The sequence below is a fragment of the Eleutherodactylus coqui genome, chromosome 7 (assembly GCF_035609145.1).
Source record: "Eleutherodactylus coqui strain aEleCoq1 chromosome 7, aEleCoq1.hap1, whole genome shotgun sequence".
NCBI lineage: Eukaryota > Metazoa > Chordata > Amphibia > Anura > Eleutherodactylidae > Eleutherodactylus > Eleutherodactylus coqui.
In genome coordinates this window covers 88,016,452-88,028,769 of record NC_089843.1, presented here as the reverse complement: position 1 = coordinate 88,028,769, position 12,318 = coordinate 88,016,452, and the positions used below count along the sequence as shown (strand labels likewise).

General features: G+C 41.7%; 1 protein-coding gene across 1 annotated transcript in view; it reads right to left on the bottom strand.

Annotated features, from left to right (window-relative positions):
* CPZ (carboxypeptidase Z) overlaps nt 1–12,318 on the bottom strand; it is a 60,455-nt gene that overhangs the window by 19,493 nt on the left and 28,644 nt on the right. Inside the window, exons 7-8 of the mRNA XM_066573339.1 lie at nt 11,125–11,283; nt 4,394–4,529 (exon numbers count right to left, since the gene is read on the bottom strand). Of these exons, the coding sequence (XP_066429436.1) occupies nt 4,394–4,529; nt 11,125–11,283 (295 nt within the window). The remainder of the gene's footprint in view (nt 1–4,393; nt 4,530–11,124; nt 11,284–12,318) is intronic.

Below are 12,318 nucleotides of genomic sequence, written 5' to 3'. Positions count from 1 at the left end.
AGACAGCCATGTTGGACTTAATATTAACCAACAGACCTGACAGAACAACAGGGGTTCAGGTCAGGGGATACCTGGAAAATACTGACTATAATATAATACATTACCACTTGTCTTTCAAAAAAGAGTTTTGTAGGGGAGCTACAAAAATACTAAACTTTAAGAAGACAAAGTTCGATCAGCTCAGAGATACCCTTAAACTTATTGACTGGGACAATGACCTCAAACATAAGAGTACAGACAATAAATTAAAATGTTTAAAAACATCTTAAATACTTACTGTGAGCTGTTCATACCTTACAGGAATAAAGGAATTAGTAATAGTAAAAAAACAATGTCGCTCAATAAAGGAGGCAATAAACAGCAAAAAGAAAGTGTTTAAACTACTGAAACAAAAGGGCAGTGAAGAAGAACTAAAAACCTATAAGGAAAAAAGTGAATTATGTAAAAAGCAGATTAAAGCAGCAAAGGTGGAGACAAAGAGACTTATTGCCAAAGAGAGTAAAACTAACACTAAACTGTTTTATAATTATATAAATAGTAAAAAGTTTAATATTGAAGTTATTGACTAGAGATGAGCGAGCACCAAAATGCTCGAGTGCTCGTTACTCGAGTCGAACTTTCAGTGATGCTCGAGAGTTCATTTCGAGTAACGAACCCCATTGAAGTCAATGGGCGACTCGAGCATTTTGGTATATGACTGGTGCTCCGCTAAGGTTTTCATTTGTGAAAATCTTAGCAAATCACCAAAGTCATGTAAAAAACACAGAAATGGATAGGGCAGGCGAGGAGCAACACGCAGGGCTGCATTTCGGGCTCCGAGGTCTCACTATTAAGCCACAATAGTGGCAAGAGTGAGACCCCCCCCCCCCCCCCCCACTGTCAGCATAACGATCGTTCTCCTCTGCCACAGCTGTAACAGCTGTGGCAGAGAAGAACGATGTTAGCCCATTGAATTCAATGGAGCCGGCAATACAGCCGGCTTCATTGAAAGCAATGGGCTGCCGGCGAGCGCGGGATGAATTTTTGGGAAGGGCTTAAAAATATAAGCCCCTACCTGAAAAAGAAAGATTTTAGAGTAAAAAAGAATAAAAATGCAGGCATTCTCTTCAATGGAGCCGCTGCTGCTGCCGGCGACTCCATTGAAGACAATTGTCCGCTGGCACACCTGAATTCTTTTTCAGGGAAGGGCTTTACATATAAGCCATTCCCTGGAAATGAATTAAAAGTGATTTAAAAAACAAAAAAAATTAGATACTCACCTCCCTTCAGCTGCCGGGGCACAGCCGCATCTTCTCCTGCTGTCCCCTGCACTGTGGTGCTGAACTGCTGTCATTCAGCTGAGAGCTGCGCTGAGCCAATCAGAGGCAGCATTCACTCACCCATTCATGAATTCATGAATGGGTGTGAGTAAGATCTGCCTCTGATTGGTCAGGCTGTGACCAATCAGAGGCAGCTCATTCAGCAGGCGAGGATTTTAAATCCCCGGCTGCTGAATACTACAGAGAGCAGTTCAGGAGAACTGCCAGCTGGCCGCAGCTGAACTCCGTCTGCCGGGACCAGGTGAGTATATATATTTTTTTTATTTTTACACATTTCTGGATGAATTTCAGGGAAGGGCTTATATATTTAAGCCCTTTCCGAAAATTCATTGTGCGATCGCTGGCAGCCCATTGCTTTCAATGGAGCCGGCTGTATTGCTGGCTCCATTGAATTCAATGGGCTAACATCGTTCTGCCGGGACAAGGTGAGTATATATTTGAGTATATATTTTTTTTTTACTTTTTACACATTTTAGGATGATTTTCAGGTAAGGGCTTATATTTTTAAGCCCTTCCCGAAAATTCATCCCGCGCTAGCCGGCAGCCCATTGCTTTCAATGGAGCCGGCTGTATTGCCGGCTCCATTGAATTCAATGGTCAGTGCTCGTTTAATCGAGACAAGCACCGCGTGATGCTCGTCTCGAGTAACGAGCATCTCGAGCACCCTAATACTCGAACGAGCATCAAGCTCGGACGAATATGCTCGCTCATCTCTATTATTGACCCTTTAATAAAAAATCTAGAGAATGGTGAGGAGAAAGCAAATTCGTTAAATAGTTTTTTTCTCTAGTGTATTCACAAAGGAAGAGATGAGATGCAAACTGATAAAGTAAACTCTCCACTAAATGTCACCAATGTAACCCAGGAAGGAGTGGAGATTAAAATTAACCAATTGCTGGGTCCCAATAGCATACACCCCCGGGTTCTATGGGAATTAAGTAAGGTGATAGACAGACCGTTGTTTCTTATATTTAAGGACTCTATAGTGACTGGGCTTGTTCCACTGGATTGGCGCAAAGTCATTATAGTTCAAATATTCAAATGGGGTCAAAAAGTAAACCTGGAAATTATAGGCTGGTAGTCTTACTTCTATTGTGGGTAAAATGTTTGAAGGGTTTATAAGAGATACTGTCATGGAGTACTTCAAGGAAAATATCTGTATAACTCCGTATCAGCATGGGTTTATGAGAGATCGCTCCAGTCAAACCATTCTGATCAGCTTCTGCGAGGAGCTAAATTCTAAACTGGACCAGGGAGAGTAAGGGTGGTTTCACACCTGCAATGGGAGTCCCAATTTCCTGCTTAGTTCAGGGAGCAGGAATAGGGAATCCCCACAGCCGAACTGCTCAGTCTTAGTACAGAGCTAAAGAGCGCTGAACGGACCCCATTAACTATAATGGGGTCCATTTACTTTCTGCTCAGTTGTCAGGCTTTTAGTTGAAAGAAAAATTGCTGTATACAGCGGTTCTCCTTTTGGCATTTTGTGCCGGATTGGTGGAAGAACATCTGACTGGAGGTTCCAATGCAGATGTGAACCCAGCATAAATAGATCTTGTAGATTTTGATTTTTTTCAAGTTGTTTGATGCTGTGCTGCATAAAATATTGATATATAAAATGAGAATGTGTGTAAGTAACTGGCTCAGTGATAGAAAGCAGAGGGTGGTTATTAATGGTATATACTCTGATTGGGTCACCGTTACTAGTGGGGTACCACAAGGGGCAGTATTGGGCCCTATTCTTTTTAATATATCTATTAACGACCTGGAAGAGGATTACACAGTAAAATATCAATATTTGCAGATGATACAAAAATAAGATGATAAATGTAAGGCTCTGCACATGGAGAAATACAGAGGAAATACACGTCACCATTACACACTAAATGGGAAACCACTGGCTAACACTGACATGGAAAAAGAGTTGGGGATTTCAGTTAGCTATAAACTTAACTGGAGCAACCAGTGTCAGGCAGCTGCTGCCAAGGCAAATAGGATCATGGGGGGAATCAGAAGAGGTCTAGGCAAATGAAAAAAACATTCTTCTTCGTCTGTACAAGTCACTGGTCAGACCACACATGGAATATTGTGTACAGTTTTGGGCACCGGTCAAGAAGGACATATCAGAACTTGAGTGGGTTCAAAGGCAGACAAATAAAGTAATAAATGGAATGGGCGGACTACAATACCCAGAGAGGTTATCAAAATCAGGGTTATATAGTTTAGAAAAAAGACTGCTGAGGAGTGAACTAAAAATTATGTATAAATATAACGGGGGACAATACAGAGATCTCTCCCATCATGTATTTATACCCAGGACTGTGACTGTAACAAGGGGGCAACCTCTACATCAGGGATCCCCAACTCCAGTCCTCAGGGACCCCACTACAATAGGTTTTCAGGATATCCTATTGTAAGAACACCTGCGGCAATGTCTGAGGCACCGACAATAATTACATCACCTGTGCAACACTGAGGGAATCCTGAAAACATGACCTGTTGGGGGTCCCAGAGAACTGGAGTTGGGGAACACTGCTCTACATCTAGAGGAAAGAAGGTTTCTACACCAACATAGAAGGGGGTTCTTTACTGTAAGAGCAGTGAGACTACAGAACTCTCTGCCAGAGGATGTGGTGCTGGCAAATTCAATAAGAGTTCAAGAGGGCCTGGACGTCTTTCTTGAGTGATATAATATTGCATGTTATAGTCACTGATTGCTTCAGAAGGGTTGTTGATTCAGGAATTGTTCTAATTGCCAGATTGGAGTCAGGAAAGAATTTTTTCCCCTAAAATGATTAAAATTGGCTTCTACCTCATGAGTTTTTTGCCTTCTTCTGTATCAACATGGGTAAGGGGGTGTAATAAGCTGAACTAAATGAGCATAGATCTTTTTTTTCAGCTGTACATACTATAGTATTATATTACTAAAGACGGACTAAGATCCATCAACAGCAGCACCCGTTTTTCACAATACACAGAGATAGAAACTAAAAAATAAAAACAGTAAATGTGAAGCATGTATTTGCTGGCTATACAGTCAATGTGTAAGTGGTGTAATCTAAAGTAAGTGAACCCACCTCCACTGAAGCTGTACCATTCTGCACCATTTATAATGGATCCTTTCTTTAGAAAATTTCCGCCACATCTTTCTGTTGATTGATCTGACATTTTGGGATGTGAAGCAACATAGGTTTTTGCAAGCAACTTAAATATCTGGTGAAGGGAAACATATTGATGTGTGAATGATATAAAAAGTAACTTTACTTATTAGCAAAATTTGACATAGAAAGTTAATTAATTTTATATATACTTCCCTTTTCGTATGGTTTACTGATTTTTGAGTGATATGTTGTTCTCCTCCCCATTCAAATCCAAAGTGAATGTGATTTATCTACACTGCACAGGCAGTCATATACCCTAACAGCATCAAAGGGTTATCATGACAACCAATATTTCTAGAACGTGGCTCAGCTGGCTGTAAAGACATAAGACAACCTACTCACCTCACTCGATCACCGATGCCCAGTTCTCAGTCACTCTCCATTTCTTGCAGCACCGATGACATCACCAAGATCAGGGTCATGTGGCCAATGCAGCAAATCACAAGCTTAGGACCCTTTTACATGGGACAATCTGTTGGGCGCAAATACCCCAAATGTCGTCCCAGTGATAATTGTTCCTGTGCTTTTACATAGAAACAATCATTGTCAGTGAATGGAGCCCTGTTTACACGGTCCAATCTGTTATTCCGTTTTTATGCACACTGAATGATGAACAGTAATTCATTCCCCCAGTTTCTGTCTTGCATGCATTTAGACCAGAGGTTCCCAAACTTTTTGCCCTGTAGTCCACTTGCTGATTTTTTTGTTTTCTGTAGACCCCGTGCCTGCCTAATATTGAATTTTCCTTAACTTATTAAAGTCAAATGGGTTTTCCACAGCTGACACGGCGCGGCTCACTTAGATTGGGTTTTTTGTAGGGTGGACAATTTCAAAAAAAGAAAAACGTACAATTTTTATTCAGATCTTTATTGAAAAAGCACAAAATGCAATTATGGTAAGTGTTGGGATTTGGGACAAAAGAAATCAGAACCTAGTGAAATTTTTACTTAAAATGAACACAAAAATACTGATGTTAATGGGAGGGATGAGCCTCATGCTCTGATAGCAATTGTTCAACATTTGGCTTCATATTAGTGAGGTATAGCCTCAAATCTCCGCTGCCAGTGATTTGCAATCGATTTCTTTTTTCCGTAAGAAGACTGGCGACCGCGCTAAAATCCCTTTCCACGAGGTATGAAGATGAAAAAGCTGTTTTGTCTATTGCCAGAGCCCAAAAAGTTTTGCGTGAACGCTACATAAACAATTTTATGCAATATCAGAGCTAAGTAATTTCTATGTCTATTGTAAGTATTATGTACACGATCTGTGTGCAGTGTATTATGTCATTTACAGAACGCGTAAATGGTGATGACCTGCCTAAATGGAGTCTGCTCACGTGGACCACCATTTACATCTTGTGCACCCCCAAATTTTTTTCTTACTAACATGGACCCCCAGCAAGTCAAAATCGACCCCTGGGGGTCCATATAGACCACTTTGGGAACCTCTGATTTAGACTGAACCATAATTGTTCATAATCACAGGTATCTGAACTATTTCTCAGCCCCTGTAAAAGGGCCTTTACTTTAGATGATGATTAGCTGCAGTGGTCAAATGTCCCTGCGTCCAGATGTCATCACTACTGCAGCAGTAAGTAGGGAACATTGGGGGACCAGGCACTGGCAGAACAGAAGTACCGGGGAATTGGGTCAAGCATGTTTGTCTTCTTTTATGTTTTTACCATAGGCTGAGCCACTTCCCAAAAGTTTTGGCTGCCAGGATAACCACTTTAAAGCTTTTTCCCTGGATGTCAGTGGCAGGGACAAAAGTGCTCAGCTGAATAATGTGCCCATTTGGCTGTAAATGGCGAGTCTCGTACAGACCCATGAACTTTCTATCAAACCCATGTACCACTCCAAGGAAAGACTAAAAGAGACTATTAGGCGCAGGATTGAGATGAGCATTTCCGCCCCTTTGTTTTGGTGATCGGTGGAGTTCTCAGCACCCTGACTTTCACCGATCAAAACTGTTATCACAGTAAACCCTTTTAATTCAAATTGTGTAATTGTCACCTGGGCTCCCACAATGCATTGTTCTCTAGAAATCAAGGCAAACAGAGTGTTAACTAAGATGAAAAAATTAAAACTAAGTAGATCAGTCCAGTAAAATAATTGTCTAGATTTAAGGAGGACCTGTAAGAATTCCTGACATGTCTGGTTTAGCCTACTAAAGGCCACAAATTTCTCAAATTTTCTTTTTAATTGTTTATCCTCATTTTGCAGGAGTTATATTTTTTATTTCTCCGTCGACATGGCTGTACGAAGGCTTGTTTTTTGCTGGACAAGTTGTATTTTTTGTATTATTTAAAAATGGCAAAGTGGGGTGAAAGAACAAAAGACACAGTTGTGCCATTGTTTTTCGGGTTTTCTTTTTAGAATGTTTATGGGGCATCAACAATGACATGTTAACCTTATTCAATGTAGGCATTACAATTATGGTGATACCCAATGTATTCATTTTTTAATGTATTTTTAATTTAAAAAAAGTAAAAGAACCTTTAAAAGAAAATATCACATCTGTCACTATAATCTGGGATCCGTAACTGTTTTGTATTTTTCCATCAATGTGGCTGTGTGAGGGCTTGTTTTTTGCAGGCCAACTTGTAGTTTTTACTGGTACCATTTTGGCATACATATGTCTTTGTGGTCACTTTTTCAGTACTTTCAGGAGATGTGGTGCCCAAAATGAAAGTAATTCTGGCATTATGTAATTCTTTCCTTATAACATTCACTATGTAAAACAAAGAATTATATTTTGTATAGTTTGGACTTTTATGGATGTGGCGATACCAATTTTCTTTATTGCATTTTCTGATTTGTTTTTACATAACCATGGGAATGTCTAATATTTTTAAAAATTTAATTTAACTTAGGCCTCATGTCCACGGGTTGGTTGGATTCCGGGTCTTCACTATGGATGTGTGCAGAAGCGCCAGCGCACCACAGCACGTGTGCGGAGGAATTTTTTTTTTTAAACTTCTGCTTTCCTGCGAACCCTGCTGCCCGTCCCCAATGTTAATTACAGACAGGCCGCGGACCGGACGGCTTCCATTGACTTTAATGGAAGACGTCCATGTGGGAACCACAGCAGAATAGAGCATGCTGTGATTTGTTTTCTGGACGAAAAGAACTATTTTCTCTCAGAAAGTAGATGTAACATCAACTGATCTTCACTGTGCTATTGGGGGAATAAAAGAATGCAGGCTATCTATAAGCAGAGAGATGGTGAGGGAACACTTAGCTAACTTAAATTAATTTAAGTCTCAAGGTCCAGAAGAATTACATCCTAGGATACGAAAGGAAGCAGCGGAGGTAATGGCTGAACCACTCGCCATAATCTTGGAAAATTCCTGGAAAACAGGAGAAGTCCCAGAAAATTGGAAAAGGGCAAAGGTTGTCCCTATCTTCAAAAAAGGGTAGAAGGTGGACCTAGGAAACTACAGGCCTGTGAGCCTGACTTCCATACCGGGAAACATCTTTGAACAAATTATTAAACAGCAGGTATGCAAGTACTTAGATTAAAATGGAGTAATTAACCAGAGCCAGCATGGGTTTGTAACAAACAAGTCATGCCAGACTAATCTAATTTCCTTCTATGACAGAATCATCGACTCGGTTCATCAGGGAAATGCAGTGGTTATAGTATATCTTGACTTTAGTGAAACATTTGACAAAGTATCTCATACCATCCTTATTGAAAAAAAGACCAAATATGGGATTGACAAGGCAACTGTTAGGTGGATTCACAACTGGCTGCGTGATTGTACTCAGAGTGGTCATGAATGGCTGCACATCCAAGTAGAAGAATGTATCAAGTGGGATACCACAAGGCTCTGTCCTAGGCCCAGTGTTGTTCAACATTTTTATAAATGATCAAATTTGACAATGACACAAAGCTAGGAGGGATATCTAACACTAGGGGAGAGAGAGAGAGTATTCAAAAAAATCTAGAAAAGCTTGCACAGCGGGCGGCGACTAACAGAATAGTATTTATCAAGGAGAAATGCAAAGTTCTGCATCTGGGCAAGAAAAATGAAAAAAGCACATATAGAATGGGAGGAATTGGGCTAAGCAGCAGCACATCTGAAAAAGACTTGGGTATACTAATAGATCATAGACTGAACATGAGTCAACAATGTGATGCAGCAGCCAATATTAAGAGAAGCATAGAGTCTAGATCACATGAGGTAATTATCCCCCTCTACTCTTGCTTAGTCAGACCTCATCTGAAATACTGTGTCCAAACTGGAGCAAGTTCAGAGAAGAGTTAACAAGATGGTGAGCGGTCTGCAAATCATGTCCTATGAGGAACGGTTAAAGGATCTGGGAATGTTTAGCTTGCAAAAAAGAAGGCTAGGATGAGATTTAATAGCTGTCTACAAATATCTGAAGGGCTGTCACAGTGCAGAGGGATCAGCCCTATTCTCATTTGCACAAGGGAAGACTAGTAGCAATGGGATGAAACTGAAAGGGAGGAGAGAAATTAGATCATAGAAAAAACTTTGTGACAGTGAGGGTGATCAAGGAGTGGAACAGGTTACCACGGGAGGTGGTGGGTTCTCCTTCAATGGAAGTGTTCAAACAAAGGCTGGACAAAGATCTCTCTGGGATGATTTAGTGAATCCTGCACTGAACAGGGGGTTGGAGCCGATGACCCTGGAGATCCCTTCAAACTCTACCAGTCTATGATTCAAAATAAATCCACACACTTTAATCTAGCTGTGGTTGCTCATGTTTCTCTATTGGCGGCTTGAACTGCGGATCGTCTGCGCAGGTGCTCCGCACAGATTCCGCAATTTAAGTCCGCCTGTGGACATTGGGCCTTATTTTTACTTTTTTTTTTAGCTCTCATAGAGATGTTAAGCTTATAATAGTTTGATTGTTACTATAATATACTGCAATAACTTCAGTATTTCAGTACATTTTATTTTTAACAATAGTCTACTAAGCTCTGCCTGTGGCAGAGCTTAATAGACTGCGTTATGTGGTAGAATGGTAACCCTAGGAGCCTTCCTTAGGCTCAGGGCTGCCAGGTGAGCCCATTGGCACCTCACAATTGTGTTATAGGTGTGGGGTTTGCTGCAGTTGCAGGAGGGTGTCAACTGTTAAAGCCTGATCCATATACCACCCACAACCACCTGCTGAATTCTGTGCTATACTGTTCCTCTGTTATTCCTTCTGAAAATGTATGAACTGAATTGACATCTAGGCGTTACTATTCTGTTATCAATAGGGCTTGTCCCTACACTGTCTAAGGGTGGGTTGACACGAGCGCGTTTTGGTGCGTGCATACGCACGCACCAAAACACGCTTGTATTTACAACAATGCATTCCCTATGGTATGTGCACATGTCCTTGTTTTACAGGTGCGTGCCTGCAAAGATAGGTCATGCGTGCACCCTTCCCTGAAAAGCCATTGACAGCTGCTGGGGGTCAGCGTTGACTTCTGCCGCTGTCCCTGACTCTGTAGCGCTGCTGAGCTATCAGGAGCCGGGGATTTAAAATCCCCGCCTGTTTATAGCTCTGATTGTGATTGGCTGAAGCACTTCAGCTAATCACAATTGGAGCTATCAGCAGGTGGGGATTTTAAATCCCAGGCTGCTGATAGCTAAGAGCTACAGAGCCAGGGACAACGGCCAAAGTCAACGCTGAGCCCCGGCAGGTGAGTATTTTTTTTAAACTATTTTAAAAGGCTTTTCAGGGAAGGGCTTATGAAGTCCTTCCCTGCAAAGCCACTGACAGCTGCCGGGGCTCAGCGGGGACTTCTGCTGCTGTCCCCGGCTCTGTAGCACTGCTGATCTATCAGCAGCTGGGGATTTAAAAATCCCTGCCTGCTGGTAGCTCTGATTGTGATTGGCTGAAGCACTTCAGCCAACCACAATCAGAGCTACCAGCAGGCGGGGATTTTAAATCCCCAGCTGCTGATAGCTCAGAACTACAGAGTCAGGGACAGCACCAGAAGTCGCGGCTGAGCCCCGGCAGCTGAAGGGAGGTGAGCATTGTTTTTTTAAAAATTTTTGCACTATTTTAAATGGCTTTTTAGGGAAGGGCTTATGAAGCCCCTCCCTGAAAAGCCATAGACGGGATGCCGGCAGCAGGAATCTCTACCGCAGCTGTCATGTGGTGGAGAATTGAAGAATTCCCTTTGCTGCATCTGCCACAGATGTGGCAGATGTAGCAGCAGGGAATTCTTTTAACTAGCGGGGGTGAAGGAAACATCTGCCTCATGCGGCAGATGTGTTCTTCATGCCCGCGGGGGTCACAGAAGTGGCGGAGGGGTACGTTTTTTTTTTTTTTTAATTTGTTTTGCACTAAAAAGTTTCTTTTTCAGGGAAGGGCTTATATGTAAAGCCCTTCCCTGAAAAAGAATGCAGGGGGCCGGCAGAGCATTGGACGTTTGTACGCACTTAAGTACGCACCAAAACACGCTCGTGTGAACCCACCCTAACACTGTAAGAAATTAATTGATTAGTGTCATTCTGTAGACACACACCTTGTTGACTAGAGCTACAGTATATTTACATCCAGTTGCCAATTTATATACATTTTCAAGAGGAATAGCTGAGGAATGGCACAATGCAGAACTCTGGTCCACTGACTGTCGGATTACAAGGACATTCATTTTTATGTACTTTATGTAGTTCTTACCTTGTCATCTGGGGTGGGAGAATACATTTTTTCTTCTAAAGGATGCTTTGAGAAGTCATAAGGGTAACTGACAACTAAGTCGCCTCCATGAAGACTGCCGGAAATAACAAAAGGGATATTTCTCATCCATTTCATGACCGCTTTTGTCTCTGGAGCTATCTATATAAAAGATAGGGAGAAACACAGAGGGTAGGTAACATTCCTCAATTGGATGAAGCAGTTAGTGGAGGAGACTGAAGTAGAGTCTCATTATAGACATGGGTGGCATTGGAACAATATCTGTGATGAGTCAATAAGATGAGCCACCAATCTTTGATTGATTGAGTCTGACCAATGTGACCTCCACTAATGGCAAGAACAAAGTTGCAGAATTAGGGCGCCCACCCACTGGCGATTTTTTTCCCTGCGAAATTCGCAGCATTTTTTTCTCTGCAGGGGTCTATGGGACTTGTAATGTTAAAATCGCGATCGCGCAAAATCGCAATTTACCGCGAAATCGCGATTTTGCGCGATCGCGATTTTAACATTACAAGTCCCATAGACCCCTGCAGAGAAAAAAATGCTGCGAATTTCGCAGGGAAAAAAATCGCCAGTGGGTGGGCGCCCTTATAGTGAAGGTTCCCATTCACTGACAGAAAGCAGCAATCTAGAAAAGCCTGAAGAACTGAAATAACAGAAGTAGTAACATAAGCCAGTGCAGATCCCTTGGACATAGATTGGCCTCATAGAGCAGTACAGGACATATAAGCAATAGGAAATATTGGGAGCAACATCCTTCAGGCATCAAATAGAAGATGGTAGCAAGTAACATTCATCCCATTATTTTCCAAATAGAATGGAGGCTTCATGACCTGACAGTTTTTAGAGATTTTTTACATTTGACTGGCTATCCTGTTTTCTTTCCATTTTAAGTTACATCATTTTACCATTTTATGACCATTGTATTTGCTTTTTCTATTGGGCTTTTATGACTGTGTAGAGACCATAGTCACCACTAGGGGGAGTTTAGCTATAATAGATCAAGGCCATGTTCAAACAATGTAGATTATAAAAATGAGAGAAAATGTGAGTCCTTGAGCACCAAAGTTACAGTGGGTCTCCTGTTTTTTCCACCTGTGGTTTCAAAAATTTAGAGCACAATTAGGCCTCATGTCCACAGACGAATCGGCTTCTGCATGCGGGAGCCTGCAGTGG